The sequence below is a fragment of the Akebia trifoliata genome, chromosome 8, assembly GCF_017979445.1.
Source record: "Akebia trifoliata isolate Shusen 1 chromosome 8, ASM1797944v1, whole genome shotgun sequence".
Taxonomy (NCBI): domain Eukaryota; kingdom Viridiplantae; phylum Streptophyta; class Magnoliopsida; order Ranunculales; family Lardizabalaceae; genus Akebia; species Akebia trifoliata.
The window spans coordinates 51,563,447-51,582,872 of record NC_141382.1 but is presented as its reverse complement, the minus strand read 5'-3'; the positions used below and the strand labels follow the sequence as shown (position 1 = coordinate 51,582,872).

Sequence of the window (19,426 nt, the reverse complement as noted above, 5' to 3'; positions counted from 1 at the left end):
CATCTGATTTCCTTCAAACTATTATAACCAAATTTCCTATATCATATCTTCTGCTGTGGTTACTCATTAATTTTTCAAATCACTTCATTTGAACTATTTTTTTGGTTTGATGGGATGATTGTATGTCAAAACATTCATTCATTAAAAAGAAAATATAAAAGGGTTCACCGGCAATATAAAATAAATGATTAAATATTTGTAAAAAAAATTTATTTACTCAAAAAATTATCAAAAAGAAATTAAGTTTTTTGGTCAGTCCAACGTGTCAGTGACTCGCTGGATTGTCCAATATTTTAATGTGTTAAAATATATTATTTTACAAAAAAATTATCTTAAATGATTAAAATATCAGATTGTCCAACGACTTAATTTATTTTAGATAATTTTTAAAAAATAGATTTTTTTTTTAATAAATATTAAAATATTTAACATTTTTTAAATAATTTTCTCTTTTTATATATATATATATATATATATATATATTCCAAATGGAGATGATGAACGTGAAACGTGATTTGACCGGGTAAATCCTTGTCAAATTGATTTTATTGTATATTTAGACTTATATATGTTTTTTTAAAATGCATTTTTATCATAATCTTAAATAATAAACATTAAGCACAAAATCTCATTTCGTATAGTGTCAAGGTTTTAAAATTTCAAATAGAAACGAACCGTTTTTAAACCCTGTTGTAAACGCAATTTTTCATATTTTTGACGAGGATTTTTCAATTTAAAGGTACTTCCGTAATTAACAGCTAATAACTGCCCAAAATAACAAATTTCTTTCTTAATTAGTCAATAATTAACGTCTAAGACGTCTTGAGAGTTTGAAACAAGAGAGGGAGACGCCAACTCGCTAAGAGAGCTAGTGTGGAGACCACGAATGTCCCACCACCAGCCTTCCCCCCTAGCTGATCAAGAATTTTCAGAGAAAGAGAGAGAGAGAGATTGGTAGTAAGTTGAGAGAGAGAGAGAGAGATAAAAACCAGGAACTCATTTGGAGGAGAGAGAAATATAAAGATATCTCTGTGAAAGGGGGAAAATTCTCCGAACCTTCATCCCCTGTACAAATTCTCTCCGATCTTTAACAAAATTTTGCAGGAAAATTCAAAACTCTCAATCTCATCTATCCGATCTGTGATACTTAACTTCAATTCTTCTCCTTTGTTGAAGTTGAACAGTTTCCATTTTTTGAATGAATTAGCAAGAAAGATCTTCTTTGGACTCAACAATGGTACTTTAGCGAAACCCTAATTAATTTATTGTTTTTAATTCATTTCTGTATGTTGTGATCGATTGCTTAGTTTACAAAAGTTAAGATTTTTGAGGGATTTAGTAGCTTCTTAGTTGAAAGTTGAAACGATGGAAAGAGGAACGATTATCGTATTGCTTTGTGTAACTTGGATTTTGTTATGGAACTGGACTCTTTCGTTTGTATATGTTTTATTGTTTTTATTCTGATGTGATCTAATTTCGTCTACTTATTATGTGAAAAAAAAGAAGAAATTTGGTCGAATTATCATCTGGGCAGGTACACATGTCCCTTCTAGTGTTTTGGTTTTGATAATTCGTGGTCGAATTATCCATCCTGTTTGCAACATTGTTGAGGTTTCACTTTTGGGTTTGAGAACGTTTTGATCGTAACTTGACCAATTTGATGTAATTGTTATAAAGGATAGACTGATCTCATATACCTACCTGAACTTGATTGTAGCCACTATTGTCTCATAATAGGTTTAAACTTGTGACTGTACATTCTTCCATAAATTTTTTTTTTTTTTTGATGAAAACAAAGGGGATGAGATGGCCCCAAAAACAAACTTAACAAAAAAGAGGTGAAGAGAGCCCCTTAGGCCACCTCTAGAGTGCAAACCAAAAATCCCACCTAACTACAAAATCCTCAAAGAAAATCCCTGTAAACTCTTTGTATACTTTTCCCCAAAAACACAATAACCCCAAAATGGACAGGAAGAGATCTTGAATCGCAAGTTCCTTCCCATAAAAAATACGCTTGTTTCTCTCCTTCCACAATCCCCAACAAATGGCAAAATGAAGGAGATTCCAAAGAACTCCAAGATGCAAGTTTCTTTCCTTCCAAAATCCCCAAAAAATACACAAGTGCCTTCTCAGTCTTGAAACTCTGATAGGATAACCCCAAGAACTCCAAGACTCAAATAGCCCTTTGATTGAATAAGGTAGGCATCCCGCTACACCAAAAAGATTGAGAAAGTGAGATCAAACTTCTTGGGCAATGGCACAATGAAGGAACAAATGATTAGTTGTCTCCCCATTCCTCATGCACATCAAACAACAATTTGGAATTTGAAAACCTCTCTTGATTAATTGATCCATTGTCGTTACTCTCTCCAAGGAAGTTAGCCACAAATATACTGAGACTTTTGAAGGAACCTTCATCCCCCAAATTAAAGAAGTTGGGAAAGTGAAGTTCATCACAAGTAACTCTGCCACGTACATTGACCTCACCGTATATACCCCGTTAGCTATACCATCTTAAATTCTCCGATCCTCCCTATCCGTGCAAATATAAGTGGTCTCAACCAACGCCAAAAGCCTCTCGACACTGCTAAGTTCTCAATCATTAAAATTCCTCCTAAACCCAACATCCCAAGACTTCAAAGTGTCCTCCCCAATCATTATTGTGGTTGTCTATCTCGGAGACTTTTTTTTTCTTTTTTGATGGGTACGCTGGACTTGAACCCAAGACCTCAAAGTTGTTTTGCAATGTGTCAAACCAATTGAGCTATGGGTTTGAGGGACTCAACTTTTTGAAGTAGAGGGCAAATGCATGGGTTTGTTAATTTACAAGCGGCGAGTTAGGTCATTCTCCACTCCTCATTGTGAGAGTTATAGCAATGCTTTTTTTTCTTTCTCTTCCCATTCCTCATTGTGTGTGTATGCATGTGGGCGTGGGGGTGCGTGTCTTGCATTTGAAGCCTGTAGATGTTATCATGAGCGCTTTTTAGGAAGGTGTGAGTTGTTGAGCTCATATATTAACAGATTGAGACTCAAAGGACTTCATTATACCTTTTTTTTTCCAGAAAAAAACTAAAGATTATTTTAAAAGCAAGCAAAAGAAAAAATTGGTGTCACCATCAGCATCTTCATTGTCTAAGTCCTATCCCGACTATTTGGGATTGGCCACTGAACAAATCATGTTTTAATTAATTCATTCAACTGTTTTCACATATCTCTCATTCCATGCCCTTTTGTTTTTCCCCTCACTCTTTTATAGCTATTGGTTTTTACACTCCTTACTAGTGTTTTTGTCAGTCTGACCATAGCATATCAATTGAATCTGCATAAGTTTATTATATGTGGAGGATGGTAAGCCCAAATTCCGTGTAGTTAAGTCAAAACTTCTTTGTTTGCCAAAAGTTAAAATTGGTGTTTTAAGGTGTCAAAGAACTATAAATATAAATTTGATGCTTGGGGTAATAGTTATAGAGGTTTGTTGCCAATCAAGAGAGCTTGTGGAAGAGAATTATCCAGTGAAAATATTGGCAAAGGAATTTTGGGTGGGAAATTGGATAAGTATGATCCTCATTTGGGTGTGGAGTATGGGAAAGCACCCTCAATGTTCTTCCAAAGTTTCATAATAGGATAGTGTTTAGGGTAGGAAAAGGGAATAGGGTCGAATTTTGGGAGAATTGTTAATAGAGCATCTCTTATTAAGTTGGAGTTTCCATACTTGTAATCTATTTCGTCAAAGAAGAGGTTGTCAATTCAGAATTTCATTGTTCTGGCTAGGTTGAGCTATCTTGGGATTTCAATTTCAGGAGAAGCTTGATAGGTTGTGTCCTTCACTATCTTATTAATCGAATCTCTCTCATTCCCGAGTATCCCTTAGAGTAGGATCAACAAGTGTGGGCTCGAAGTTGAAAGCCAATCTCTCATTCCTTACTTTTCATTTGGTTGGCTTCTTGAGATAGTATCTTAAATATGGTCAATATATTCGGCAATTTTTTGTTCGTTATGTAAAGTGATGAATCTGTCAATTACTTGCACATCCATTGCAAATTTGCACATGAAGTTTGGTGTCAGTTAATAGAATCTTATTGAGTTTGACCCCATTTTCCATTGGGACATCTGTATGGAGAGGAATATTTGTGTTTTCAAAGGGAAACGACATCCTCTACAAGTGGTCATCATTAACATTTTAGGTTTTTTATTCTATTTGTGTAAAGTTTTTAAGGAGTCCAAGGATGTCTTCTTTGAAAACTTCATGTTTAGATGGGAGTTGCTTGGTAAGGATAGCGAGAAAGGTGGTGCCCCCCAACCCCCCCAACTCTACAAGTGGTCATCATTAGCACTTTGGGTTTTCTATTCTATTTGTGTAAAGTTTTTAAGGATTAGGATGTCTTCTTAGAAGACTTCATGTTTAGATGGGAGCTGCTTTGTAAGGATAGCGAGAAAGGCATGCCCTCCCCCCTCTTCCTCTTTTTAGGTAGGTCTATTCGCGTAATCATGTTAAATATCTAATCAAATTTCATATCTGTCAAAAATTGTCTCTAAATGGTTTCCCTTAATCCAACTTGGGGAGTGTAGGCGGAGTGTAGGCACTACTCATGTAATCATGTTAAATATCTCCTCTTTTAGCATTAGTTTTAAGAAAACAACTTAACAGTTTTTATCTTAACACCTACAATTTTTTCCATTGAAATACAAAACTTATAGTCCTCAATTTCCTTGATTTCCTTAAATTTTTAGCAAATTTAAGTGAACAATATGCATAAAAGCACTAGGCCCCTCTAATCATGCATATGGAGATCTAAATCTACTAACTATTTGTTGGGGAAGAACATAATCTAAAGCCAGTTTGCATAGTAATGAAGATTGATATCCAAACACTTCTCTGCGTGCACAATATTTGCATTTTAGCCGCCTTAATGTTTTTGGTAATGCATGGTCAAAATTGGACATGAGAATCTTAAAGCATTCCTATGGGGCTGTTCTCGTTAGTATTCTATTTATGTACATGTTGTGGAACTCCTTTTTGAACTTTACTTATGTTTTTTTTTCATTGTGTTTCTGACCCATACTTGGTTTTGCAGGCGGCACCAGTTAACATTGTTGTAGGTTCACACGTGTGGGTTGAAGATCCTGTGCTGGCTTGGATTGATGGTGAAGTTTTTCGGGTCAATGGTCAGGAGGTTCATGTTCGTACCACTAATGGAAAAAGAGTATGTGATTTGATCATTTGTTTTTTGTTTTTGTTTTCCTTTCTCACTGTTGATGGATCCACGTCTGTAATTTTTTGTGAAACTTTTTTTTTGATAGGTTTTTTGTGAAACTAATATACTTTGAAATAACTTCTATGATTATTAGCTTATTCAAAAGACCAAATTTGTATGCATACAGCAGTGAACTCATCCACTCTAGATTCAAATTAAGGTGAATCCTTGTTGGGTAACATGATATTGATGACTTTTAAAGGAACTGCTCTTATAGTCTTGTTAGTGAACCCTTTTCCCTTATTTCATTTCAATTTAAAAAAAACTGTAAGGGGAAGCAAGCGTGGTTCTTTGATTACATAATGCCATCCATGTAATGACCTTTTTTTATTTATTATAATCATAGTGTGGCGTACTGAACATGTATAAAACTGCCTGCTTAATGCAATCTCCTTTAATAGTACTTTATAGATCAAAATCCAACTTGGTCATCGTAAATCTGTTTATTCCTTTCCAAATGAAGACTGATGTTTGTGTATGCACGTCACCATAATGTCTATGTTTGCCTTTTCATATTGGATGCTTGTGTGCAGGTTGTTGCAAATATATCGAAGGTGTTTCCAAGGGATAATGAAGCTCCACCTGCAGGTGTGGATGACATGACAAAGCTTTCATATTTGCATGAACCTGGAGTTTTGCAAAACCTGGCCACAAGATATGAACTTAATGAAATCTATGTGAGATTTTCTATCTTTCATATTCATCGACATGCTAGTGAGAGGAGTAAAAAAGTGTGGATAAGTTCTATGACATAACCTATATTGCTTATATTTTTGCAGACATACACCGGTAATATTCTGATTGCAATAAATCCATTTCAAAGGTTACCTCATCTATATGATACCCACATGATGGAACAATATAAAGGAGCAGCCTTTGGGGAGCTTAGCCCTCATGTTTTTGCAGTTGCAGATGTTGCGTACAGGTGATTTCCCGTACTTTTCTCTTGAGTTACAAATTTTATGGGTTGTGCTTATATTGATGTATCTTCCATAAGAAAACAGGGCAATGATCAATGAAGGGAAGAGCAATTCTATTCTAGTCAGTGGAGAAAGTGGTGCTGGTAAAACTGAGACAACAAAGATGCTCATGAGATATCTGGCGTACTTGGGTGGGCGGTCTGGTGTAGAAGGAAGGACAGTTGAACAACAAGTTCTGGAAGTAAGATGAAGTTATATTGCTTTTAAATAATTTCTAAAGTGTAAAATTTTCTTCTGTTAGTCTCATTCTTTTTTCATCACCTCATGATCATTACAAGGATTATGATAGATTTGACTAAATTTATGACTTCTGGTTGTTGACAAAAAGTACAGTCCAATCCAGTTCTTGAAGCATTTGGCAATGCTAAGACTGTGAGAAACAATAACTCAAGGTGAGTATTTATCTTCTGCGGGTCTTTTCCTTGGTGTACCCAAAATTTTCCTTGTTATATATATATATAAATCCTGAAAGTCAATCAGAAATAATCTATTTAGCGATTATCTGTTGACTTGTTATACTATAGCTATTGATCAATCATGTTAGTTGTATTAATTTATGTTGCCCAAGGAACTTAAATTATGCTATCATTTTTTTTATGTTCATCATTCAATTTCAATGCAGTCGTTTTGGTAAATTTGTTGAAATCCAATTTGACAAGAATGGGAGGATATCTGGGGCAGCTATTAGAACTTACCTGCTTGAAAGGTCTCGTGTTTGCCAAGTTTCAGATCCTGAGAGAAACTACCATTGCTTTTACCTTCTTTGCGCAGGCCCACCTGAGGTATTTATGCTCTATTACACATCATTTCTTAGATCTAATGCTCAAGTATATCCTTGTACTGCTGATGCTTGTAAATTAATTAGGCATTGGGGATTGAAAAATTGATGTTAATGATGCCCATAAATATCACCTGAAATTTGCAGGATATTGAGAAATATAAGTTGGGGAACCCTAAGTCATTCCATTACCTGAACCAATCTAGTTGCTATGAGCTGGATGGGGTAAATGATGCCCATGAATATCTTGCAACAAGGAGGGCTATGGATGTAGTTGGAATTAGTGATCAAGAGCAGGTGAGCCTTCTATGCTATTTCAGGATGATATTGTGTGTGAACCTTTTCTAGAATTTGTCTTGGATTGCTGGTTCAATCAGATTTCTGATCATTAATGTTATCTTCAGGAGGCAATTTTCAGGGTCGTAGCTGCGATTCTTCATCTTGGTAATATTGATTTTGCAAAGGGAAAGGAGATAGACTCCTCAAAAATTAAGGATAAACAGTCTAGATTTCATCTTGAAATGACTGCTGAACTTCTCATGTAGGTTACAACTTTGGCTTGGGTATTTTCTATATATGCCATCTTGTTCTGTTGTTAAATTGATGTTTTGTGGTAGGTGTGATGCCCAGAGTTTAGAAGATGCACTGATTAAACGTGTAATGGTAACACCAGAAGAAGTTATTACGAGAACTCTTGATCCTGGTTCTGCTCTTGTTAGTCGGGATGGTTTAGCTAAAACAATATACTCTCGCCTGTTTGATTGGTAAAGAGTTTACTTAACACTGGGATTTTCTTCCCTCTTCCCTCTTTCGTATGAGTTTATGTTTATTCATTCTGTTGCAAATTACTTTCTCATTATGGATGTTAGGTTGTAACAAGTCTTTACTCATGTCTACAGGCTTGTGAATAAGATAAACATTTCGATTGGTCAGGATCCGAACTCAAAGTCAATAATTGGGGTTCTTGATATTTACGGTTTTGAAAGTTTTAAGTCCAATAGGTGAGCTGTTAGTTTGGAAACTACTTGGAATATTATAGGTGCAAAATATGACTTTTGTGCTTGCTCATACATTTTGCACGTATAACAGTTTTGAGCAGTTCTGTATCAATTTTACAAATGAGAAGCTGCAACAACATTTCAATCAGGTTTTCTTACTTCTCAAGAAGTTTTTGCCCACTGTTTTGGATATCGCTTTTTTGTATCCTTCTTCAATTGTAACTTATTGTGGCTGCGTGTTGGCAGCACGTCTTTAAAATGGAACAAGAAGAATATACGAAAGAGGAAATCGATTGGAGCTACATAGAGTTTGTTGACAACCAAGATGTGTTGGATCTGATTGAGAAGGTTCTCAACTGTTTCTTGATGCAGTTCACTGTAGCACATTGCATACCTTTAGAGAAAATATGTTGTTTAAAATTGTCTTATACAAGTAGTCGGTTAATTGTTCTTTTGTGATCTCACGATGTATTCACACATTTTTGTTGCCCGTCTGATGCAATCTTTATGCAGAAACCTGGAGGAATTATTTCACTTCTAGATGAAGCCTGGTATGAAACCGATGGTCTTATTCTGTTTGTTTTATTTTTGCTCTATTTTTTGAACCACAATTTTTTGGTTGAACCTTTGTTGACTTCCTAATGTGCCTACATTAACTTTGTTATGAACCTAAGTTTTTCCCCTCATTTATTCATGTTTTTCTGGTTGCTTCATGCAGCATGTTCCCAAAGTCAACGCATGAAACTTTTGCCCAAAAGTTGTACCAGACATTTAAAAATAATAAACGCTTCGTGAAGCCAAAGCTTTCCCGCACTAGTTTTACTATATCTCACTATGCAGGAGAGGTACACATCTTTGCCTCTATATGCATGTTCATTTTCTACTAACATGATTATTATTTTTTCACAACTGCTTATATTATGATTTTTTATTTCTACAGGTACTATATCAAGCTGATCAGTTTCTGGACAAAAACAAAGACTATGTGGTGGCAGAACATCAAGATTTATTGACTGCCTCAAAGTGCCCCTTCGTGGTGGGTTTATTTCCTCCACTGCCTGAAGAATCATCGAAGTCATCCAAATTTTCTTCCATTGGATCACGCTTTAAGGTAATCTGGTTCCACTTTTCTTATTTGATCATGTTAGTTTTTAACGCTGTTTACTTCTCGTTTACTTGCTATAAAATTACCGATAAAAAAAAGCTGTAAAAGGGCCAACTGACTTAAATTTTCTTGCTCTGAAGCAGCCTACTAATTAATTTTATCTTTTATTTTGGCTTGATGACAGGTTTTTGGTTTCTTGAGCTTCCTTGATTTGTCCACACACGCACGCACGCACACACACACACACTGTCTCTCTCTCTCTCTCTCACTCTCTGTAGCATGCTTTTCATGGTTATGTGTACATGTGATACTTGAGCATAAACGTTATATACTAATAACTTGTACCATAACTACCATCTCACTGATATTTTGACAAGGACACCATTTTAAATGTAGCTACAACTTCAATCTTTAATGGAGACGTTGAGTTCAACAGAGCCTCATTACATCAGATGTGTGAAGCCAAACAATGTCCTCAAACCTGCAATTTTTGAGAACTTCAACATCATTCAACAATTACGCTGTGGTGTAAGTACACTCCCAATCGCACTTCACTCTCCTCATCTTTAGTTACTAACTTTCACCTGGGAATATTAGATCCAGTTGTTGTTTCAGTAAACAAATGCATTGTGATTCCTTTCGTACTTGTAGGGTGTTCTCGAGGCAATTCGGATCAGCTGTGCTGGATATCCTACTAGACGAACATTTTATGAATTTCTTCACCGCTTTGGCGTTCTTGCCCCAGATGTTTTGGAAGGGAAGTAAGTCATTTTTTTCCATTGATGTAAGGTCAATTTTTTTTTCCCATTGATGTGTTTAGCAAGCAAGACAAGGGATGCTTTTAAAAACAATATTTGATTCCTACAATTAGAGTTCATATAGATCTTGAATGGTGTTTCATGTTGATTCCTTTGTTGTACAGCTATGATGAAACAGTCGCCTGCCAAATGATTCTGGACAAAAAAGGATTGAAAGGTTATCAGGTAGTTTCAACATTCCCACAAAAACCATAAGCTTGTTGATGCTACACTGGATGTTTTGAATGGTTCCTGATGATGTCTTCCATTGAATAGCCTTGTGTAGCATGCTTATTGGGAATATATTATTGAACAATTTTCTTAATGTTTTTCCCCCATTAGAAATTGTTTATCCTTGTGTCTTAAGCCCAATGATTTTCTGTGACATATCATGCCACTTAAAACTTGCTATTTTACACTTTATCCTTCATATTTTGCTTAACAGATAGGCAAAACAAAGGTATTCCTGAGAGCTGGTCAGATGGCTGAGTTGGATGCACGAAGAGCAGAGGTATTGGGCAATGCAGCTAGAGCCATTCAAAGGCAAATTCGTACATATATTGCTCGCAAGGAGTTCATCTCATTACGCAGGGCTGCAATTCATTTGCAATCTCGATGGAGAGGTACCTTCCATGGTTATGCTCCAATAATGCATGTTTAGTTGCTTTTGGATTATATATTGAGCATTTCCTTTGTGATATGAAATGAATTATCACTTTTTTGACTTAATTAATCTCTGTGGAACTATATGAAGTTTGGACCATGTGTTATTCAGATAAAATATTGTGTGCAGACGGATAGTGGCACAAGGTTTTGAATTGAGTGACTGAGGAAGACTGGGTAGCTGACCCATCCATATGGTTTCATGATAATTTTGAATGATGACGTATTCTAGAATTTAGTTCAAACTAGTTTTGGAAGATAATATATAATAATTTAGTATTTAGTTCATTGTTCATACTAGCAAAGTGAGATATATGATCATCTCTGCATTAGCAATGTATATTTAGTATGTAACATCTAGTCATGGATCAAAATTTTGGACCATCTTGTATGATACGTGTGGTTCCACAATCCATTCTGTTACTGGTATGAATAATTGTGGTATATATCATACGGAGCAGAAAAATTAATTTTCATTGATATCGACTAATAATCATTTTTTTCAGCTTATTGGACCATTAAATGTAGGTTAGTGTAATAATTTTTTAACACAACCATGATTAAAATGTGATTCTTCTACAACATATCATTGTTTGGCTAGTTTAATTGTTGTAAACATCATGCATTGGTTATTTAATCATCAGACAATTCAGGTTAATTTATCTACCTGTATCTTTGCATATTAAAGTGTATGGTGATTTTTCCAGTGTGTTGATCATTCATACAACATCATACTATATGAATTAGTTTTTCAATGTCCAGATATGCTGAACAATACCGTATTAGACCGTGTGCTGATTCCATCAAAAGTACAAAAACAAGATATCTGAGAAGGCAAATTTTGGAAGAATGTTATTTTTTTTTTATTATCATTTTTTCAAAGAATGTTAGGTATTTGTTAGTTGTGATGTAGCTTGTCTAAATTACATTATTCTGTGATCCATTAACTACTTCAGCTGCTCTATTGAAGTACTAAATTAGAGTGCATATTTCACTCCATTCGAAGGTAAAATTGCTTGCAAACTGTACAAGCAGCTGAGACGGGAAGCAGCAGCCATCACAATTCAGAAGAATTTGCGTCAACATATTGCCAGGAAATCTTACTTAAAACTGCGGTCTTCTGCAATCACATTACAGACAGGCTTAAGGGCAATGGTTGCACGCAACGAATTCAGAGATAGAAAGCAGACTAAAGCTTCAGTCATTATCCAGGTGATGGTCTCTCTCATTGTCACATAGAGGGCCTAAAGTCACATACAAGTTAAACTTGCACAATCATTTATTTCTATCTGATGGGAGTATGTTCTCTCCAGTTCTTGTGAAATTTATGTTTAGAAGAGTGGAACAGCAAAATTAAAGAAGAAACAAGGAGAATAAAGAGAGAGAAAATGAGAAAAGATGGAGAAGAAACCATGGAGATCGTGTGTTGTGTAACACGACTCTTAGGTTTCTCTTATTTATAATAAAGTATACTAGGGACGACAATATTACCCCTAGACAAAAGAGAAAGTATAATATAAGTTGAGAAGACTATTCTACCCTTACAACTAAAGTTCAGTTATTGAGATCTCAATCCTTGGTTGTTATTGGCTTTCAGGCTCATTGGCGCTGTCACAGAGATTATTCGTATTATAAAAATCTTCAGAAGGCCGCAGTCATTTCTCAGTGTGGTTGGAGACAAAGGGTTGCTAGGAGAGAGCTCAGACAACTCAAAATGGTTTGTTACTTTTTTTTATAATTCCTTAATTTGGTTTTTTCATTCGATATTTTTATGCATCATGTAATAATACGAGGAAAATGTACTTGAGGTAATCATTCATGTGAATATTTTCAGGCTGCAAGAGAAACTGGAGCCCTTAAAGAAGCAAAGGACAAATTAGAAAAGCGAGTGGAGGAACTTACATGGCGTTTGCAGCTTGAGAAACGATTAAGGGTAGCGGATATTCTATATTTTTCTTTCATTGTTGAACATTTCAGTTTACTGTTGTCTTGGAGGCGAGATAAATCATATTCGACTTAGATGTGAATTTAATTGCTACTAAAATGTAGACCGACTTGGAGGAGGCAAAAGCCCAAGAAATGGCTAAGTTACAAGATGCTTTGCATGCAATGCAAATACAAGTAGAAGAGGCACACAATAGGGTTATCAAGGAACGAGAAGCAGCTCGGAGAGCCATTGAAGAAGCACCACCAGTTATTAAAGAGACCCCTGTTTTAATTCAAGACACAGAGAAGGTTGATTCATTAACTGCTGAGGTTGAGAGCTTAAAGGTAGACTAACTAAACTTGAATGATTGTCTAATATAATATGCTTGAATTATTTCTCTCATCTCCCAGAGGTTCTATTTTAGTGAATAATCATCGAGGTGAACAAAAGATAATGGGATAAATAGAAGATATACTACACTGTAGAATCATTTTGAATTACACAGATGTAGCTTACTTGTACTTGAGCCAATGGTGGGTAGTGTTTGCTTTCAAGCTAATGTTGGATACAAAATTCTGTCCATACTTTGTATTAAATCATTGAGGACTAGCTCTTGAAAACATATAGGTGGAATTCTTGTAACTTCTAGAGTAGGGGAATCCTCCCATAGAACGTGAAGTGTTCCAAAATGAATTATTCACATAAATATTTTATTAAAATTTGAAGTTTTGAAAGCACTTTCGTGATGATATGAGTAAAGATTATAAATAATAACGTGAAAATGCTAGTAAATAAACAGAATAATATTATGTGCAGGTTATGAGGAACATGATCTTCAATATTTTTCTAAACGTTCATATCAACTTAGTATATCCACAAGGTTCATGTTGATTCAAGTTTTTCTTGGACATGCTAGCCATTAAAGTACTTGTGTGAAAACATCTGAATTTACTATAAATGGAAATCATAATAACTTTGTTGTTATCTTTCTGGAAACCAAAGATTTTTTTTCTTCATGAAATTAGTTGAAAATTTATTACAAGCACCACAACTATATATATGAGCCACATCTGGCTTAATTTTTTTTCATTCTACAGGCTTTGCTGTCATCAGAAAGAAAGAAAACAGAAGAGGGCAAGCATGTTTTTACTGATGCTCTAGCTAAAAATGCGCTACTGACCAAAAAGCTTGAAGATGCGGAACAAAAAGTCGATCAGCTTCAAGATTCTATGCAGAGGTTTGTCACGTGATACAAAAGGGAGCAATTTGAATATTTGATATCATCTCTGTTCTGTGATTACCTTAAATGTCTCAAGAACCAATGACTAGGCTTGGCCCTTACCTTGGTTTGCTGAAGACTTTGCCTTATCCTCTCTGGCTCTCACCCCCCCTCTTTGGCTTACTTGGATGCAATTGTGATTTGGTCCAGATTCTACATTAAAAGAAAATTTGGTCCGGCGTAATTTGGACACAAATATTTGTGTTACTGTTTGACATTCTTACTAAGTGAGCCACACTAATTCCCCCAGACCCCCATATGTTGTTGTGAATAGTTTATTTCTTATGTTTGTGGGAGATATCTTTTAGAACACTTCATTTCCGGTAATCTATGCAATATAAAGAGAATTTATTTAGATGAGATATTATATCTCCAAATCATATGGGCAATATATAAATAATAGTTGAAAAATAATCATCAGAGCCTTATCCCAAAGGTTTGGGGTTGACTGAATGAATCCTATGTTTTAATTCAATTCTGTCTTGAACCTTTGCTTTCGTTATTGAAAGTATGTTAGTATCTGCTTCACTATCTCAATCGACTTTATTTTGGGTCTCCTCTTGCTTGTTTAGAACCTTCAACTTGCATATTCCTTCCAATTGTGACTGTGACCAGCTTTTGTTGAACATGCTTAAACCATCTCAATTGACGTTCTCTTAGTTTTTACTATTGAAGCTACTACATTTCTCAAATGCATTTATTTTTAATTTCATCTTGCTTAATCTTTGCAGTTATCCATATCAGCGTCTTTATATCTACTATGCTCAATCTATTAACATGTTCCTTTTTGACCGCCTGACATTCAACTCCACAAAGCTTAACTAGTCTTACTGTCATCTTATAAAATTTTCTTTTTATTTGATCGGTGTGCATCAGTCATATACAATTTAGAGGCACACATCCACTTTACCCATCCAACTCTTGATAATATGGCCAACATCTTCCTCAATATCTATCCTTATGTATAATATACCTGAGATAAAGAAAATTGCTATTTTAGGGGATTTCTAGACCATCAATTTCTTCTAGATGTTCCTCTTCATGAGCTTCAGTACTCGATGTTACATTCCAAAAATGTGGTCTTGGTTTTACTAATTTTGAAACCCTTGGACTGCAACACATTTTTACATAATTATAATTTTCCATTGACTTCCTCTCTAGTCTCGTCAACTAGTACTATGTCATATTCAAATATCAATAACAAAATACTTAAATAAATTAACGTTTATTTAAAAAATCAGTCGACGTGCATCTGACATGTGAGCATGACACAATGTCCAACACAAAATTCCTAGAAAGTGGAATCTCATTGATACATATGTTCATTTTTTATAGTAAATTTGCCTTTTTTAGGTTACAAAGCCAACATTTCCATCTACTAGGCTTATGACATATGGTTGAAAGTAGAAACCAATCATTCTCTTTCCTCTCATATAAGTATGATTTCATTTATATAACAATATTGCATTTTAGCATAGTGTCACCAAATTGGTTCCCAAAGAAAAACTTACTGTGGGGACCTTTAGTGAAAATGGGGGGGGACAAGCTGTTGAATCTTTCTGAAGTTGAGACTTGTTTCTATGACTTAGGCTTGAAGAGAAACTTTCCAATATGGAGTCCGAGAATCAAGTACTTCGTCAGCAAGCACTGGCCATTTCACCAACTAGTAAAGCTTTAGCTTCACGGCAAAGGACAACCATAATTCAGGTACCAATGGCATAATATGTTGCATATTTTCTTGAATATTCACATATTTTTCATGGAAGACATCTTTGAGGGCTCTTTATGCATTGGCAGAGGACTCCAGAGAATGGAAATGTTCTAAATGGGGAAATGAAGATGACATCAGTAAGAAAATCTTGTTACTTTGAGATATACTATGCATTTGGTGTATTTTTTTAAGAGTAAATTAAAACAACATATTGTGTTTCATCCATCTAATAAAATTCTTAGGATTTGAGTCTTTCCGCATCTAATCCACGGGAGCCAGAAACTGAGGAAAAGCCACAGAAATCACTTAATGAGAAGCAGCAGGTAAGAAACTCTTGGAATTTTTGCTGCAATGTATCCTTGATCATACCCTCCCGACACCTTATGTTCATTTTGGATTTAAATTTCCACCTTTTGAGGATTGATTTCCTTTTGGTGATATTTTCTTGCAATCTGCTTTGTTTATATAGGAGAACCAGGACTTACTGATAAAGTGCATTTCACAAGACCTGGGATTCTCTGGGGGCAGGCCCATTGCTGCATGTGTCATATACAAATGCCTTCTTCACTGGAGGTCATTTGAAGTTGAAAGAACAACTGTTTTTGACCGAGTCATTCAGACAATTGGCTCATCTATAGAGGTATCTCAGAATTACTATCTACATCCTAATTGGTAAATTACGATTACAATCATTGAACTCATAATACTTTGAATGTCTAGGAAATTTTTAATTATTTAATCACACTGGTCTTTTCCTCCAAATCAATGTTTTCATGGGTTGAAGACCACCTGATGTTTGTATTCTAATTGCATCGTGCCATTTTACTGATCTTTTCTATTTCTAACTTGCTGAAGGTCCAGGATAATAATGACGCATTGTCCTATTGGTTGTCTAATTCATCCACATTATTGTTGCTCCTCCAACGTACATTGAAAGCAAGTGGTGTAGCTGGCTTGACTCCCCAAAGACGCAGATCAACACCGGCATCTCTATTGGGGAGAATGTCTCAAGTAACCATTTATTTATTTATTTTTTATTTTAACATGTACCACTCCTTTGTCATGATGTGTTATTTTTTCATTTATCTTTGTAATTTTCTTTAGGGACTTCGGGCATCTCCACAGAGTGCTGGATTCTCATTTCTAAATGGTCGGATGCTTGGTGGTCTGGATGACTTGCGACAAGTTGAAGCCAAATATCCAGCGCTACTGTTTAAACAACAACTTACAGCCTTCCTTGAGAAGATATATGGAATGATAAGAGACAATCTGAAGAAAGAGATCTCTCCGTTGCTTGGATTGTGCATTCAGGTAATTGTAAAAACGCCGTTTAATCATACACTTCTTTGTAATAAAGTTGTTTTTTGATGAGGAAATTGTTAGCAAGAAATTAGAATAAACAAGGATAAGTAGCTCAAAATCAAATTTAGTTACTGATAAGTAGCTTGTCTTTGAAGACCTTATTACCTGACTTTATTGCTGGCAATGGTTAGAGATATATCAGTGTAGGGGCATGGGAGCCATCTTGAGAATTGCTATGTGATGTAATATGAATGTATTGGGTTTGGCATAAATGGTACAAGGTCAAATCTTCTAGTTGCGTAATAATTCCAAAAGAAAAAAAAAAAACCTTGTTCACCAACCATCTGTCCCAAAAGGTTAACCTGTTAGGAAGGGGGGAACAATGAATATAAGAGGGTAAATAGGGCTATGACAATACGTAATGTGCGTTAGAAAGCGAATCTCTCAGTCAACAATACTATATTTATCAGTTTATGGCACACACAAATAAATAAATATATATATATATATATATATATATATATATATATATATATATATATATATATATATATAATTTGCGGCATTGGTCGTCTTAAACCCAGATCAGAGAGGAAGGTACATGTTTCCTTAACATATTTGATAGGTTACGTTCAGGTGCTCTAGGATTTATTCATCTTTCCATTGTAATGCAGGCTCCTAGAACGTCCCGTGCAAGTTTAGTGAAGGGATCACGTTCACAAGCAAATTCTGTCGCTCAACAAGCTTTGATTGCTCATTGGCAAAGCATTGTGAAAATCCTGAACAATTATTTGAGGACATTAAGAGCCAATTATGTGAGTTCTGAAGTTTCAAATACAATTACAATGCAATCATGATAATGCTTTTTAAAAGTTCACTCTTTTACACTTCTCTCCTTTACAGGTTCCCCCGTTCTTAGTCCGTAAGGTGTTCACTCAGATATTCTCCTTCATCAATGTTCAACTATTCAATAGGTAAAAATTTGTTTAACTTGTATTTTCTTGTGATCTTAATGAATTTGTTATGTAGTAAGTATTTTAGCCCAACAAAAATGATTATTATTTCTGTTGCACTTACATTATTTTCAATTTCCTCAGCCTTCTTTTGCGGCGTGAGTGTTGCTCATTCAGCAATGGTGAGTATGTTAAAACAGGGTTAGCTGAGTTAGAACAGTGGTGCATCTATGCAACGGAAGAGGTAGCATGAATCATTCCCTTCTTTTACCTTTATTTCCAGCAATTGTTTTATGAAGGCTTAGCATACAATTCAATTGCATGCAGTATGCAGGATCAGCTTGGGATGAGTTGAAGCACATCAGACAGGCAGTTGGATTTCTGGTGCGATTCGTTTCTCTTGTGATTCATATCCAGTACTTTACTTATTATATCTAATCATGCTTACCTTCCTATGTTTTTCTTTGCCTAATCAGGTCATACACCAGAAGCCAAAAAAGACCCTCAATGAAATTAAAAAAGACCTTTGTCCAGTGAGTCAACCTTCCCCTTGAACCTCCCTACTACCGAAATATTGCTTTATTTTGATTCTGAAAGATTTGATTTTTCTTTTTATTTTTCCTTGCTGCTTTCAGGAGCTCAGCATACAACAATTATATAGGATTAGTACGATGTACTGGGATGACAAATATGGCACTCACAGTGTATCTGCAGATGTAAGTATGGTCTGGAATGAGTTTTAAGTTGTACCAACCTTACTGCAATGGTCCTGTTTCATTATCCGACTTTTCTTATAACTTCCCAATCTTTCCATGATCTTCAATCCCTATTTTCTTGGTCCCTATTACTTTTTCAGTTGCAGATTTCATTTATGTAGTACAAATCACGTGAAACTCCTTTCCTATGCTAGGTCATTTCGAGTATGAGAGTTATGATGACTGAGGACTCGAACAATGGCGTCAGCAGTTCATTCTTATTGGATGATGATTCGAGGTAATGTTTTTAATTTAACAACCCCCCACATGTTTTGTACATATCTCATGGACTAATATTCTTTGGTCAATGCAGCATACCGTTCTCTATTGACGATATCTCAAAGTCGATGCAACAGATAGACATAAGTGATATCGATCCTCCACCCCTGATTCGTGAAAACTCTGGGTTTGTCTTTTTGTTACAACGTGCAGAGTAGTACCTTCCAGGATCAAGGTGACCCATTCACGAGTCCATTCCCTGTGTCTCCCTAGACTTCTCTCCACACTTCAACTTCACTGCAACCTGTGCATAAAATTGCTTCCTCCTTCCCATCTTTATGTGTACATTATATCGTTGTCTTTCTCCCTACAAGATTAGCTGGTTTAGAACACGATCCCAATGCTTCTTTATTTTTGATTGATTGATTTTTTTGCTTCCTCAATTTCCTTTTGATAGTTGGGGTATTTGTTTAGATGTTTTTATCGCTCAGGGTGATATTGTGCAACCATAGAAACATGTACCAGGGCCCAACTCGTCATATGAGCAAGGGGTTCTTCATTTTTTCTTCTTCTTTTGGTTGGGTATTTTAGTCTCTTGGTATTTTATGTAATTTGTGATAGCAGCCGCATTTTTAGGCGATTATGTGTAGCGTGATAAAAATGTTATTTGTATTTCCTGTAGTGAGTGTAGCATCATTTTCTCT

General features: G+C 35.4%; 1 protein-coding gene across 1 annotated transcript; it reads left to right on the top strand.

The window, feature by feature from the left end:
• The first annotated feature begins 828 nt into the window (after positions 1-828).
• LOC147397676 (myosin-17-like) lies at positions 829-18,957 on the top strand. The gene is made up of 39 exons (XM_086449534.1): positions 829-1,237; positions 5,076-5,204; positions 5,789-5,932; positions 6,035-6,180; positions 6,260-6,416; positions 6,569-6,627; positions 6,858-7,017; positions 7,161-7,310; positions 7,418-7,554; positions 7,631-7,777; positions 7,913-8,014; positions 8,103-8,160; positions 8,258-8,359; positions 8,525-8,562; positions 8,730-8,856; positions 8,952-9,122; positions 9,513-9,644; positions 9,768-9,877; positions 10,039-10,099; positions 10,359-10,536; positions 11,583-11,788; positions 12,174-12,293; positions 12,411-12,509; positions 12,626-12,847; positions 13,601-13,740; positions 15,372-15,489; positions 15,580-15,630; positions 15,736-15,816; positions 15,963-16,133; positions 16,349-16,504; positions 16,598-16,804; positions 17,470-17,610; positions 17,699-17,769; positions 17,893-17,992; positions 18,076-18,132; positions 18,225-18,281; positions 18,384-18,464; positions 18,659-18,741; positions 18,817-18,957. The coding sequence occupies exons 1-39, from the start codon at positions 1,235-1,237 to the stop codon at positions 18,938-18,940; spliced, it is 4,596 nt and encodes a 1,531-aa protein (XP_086305660.1). The 5' UTR covers positions 829-1,234; the 3' UTR covers positions 18,941-18,957.
• The last annotated feature ends 469 nt before the right edge of the window (positions 18,958-19,426 follow it).

What these genes read in the sequence shown, in the direction of transcription:
- LOC147397676 (XM_086449534.1), top strand. An exon ending in GTTGCAGATGTTGCGTACAG is followed by an intron (nt 6,181 to 6,259) that starts GTGATTTCCCGT and finishes ATAAGAAAACAG; the next exon opens with GGCAATGATCAATGAAGGGA. An exon ending in GGGAAATGAAGATGACATCA is followed by an intron (nt 15,631 to 15,735) that starts GTAAGAAAATCT and finishes TAAAATTCTTAG; the next exon opens with GATTTGAGTCTTTCCGCATC.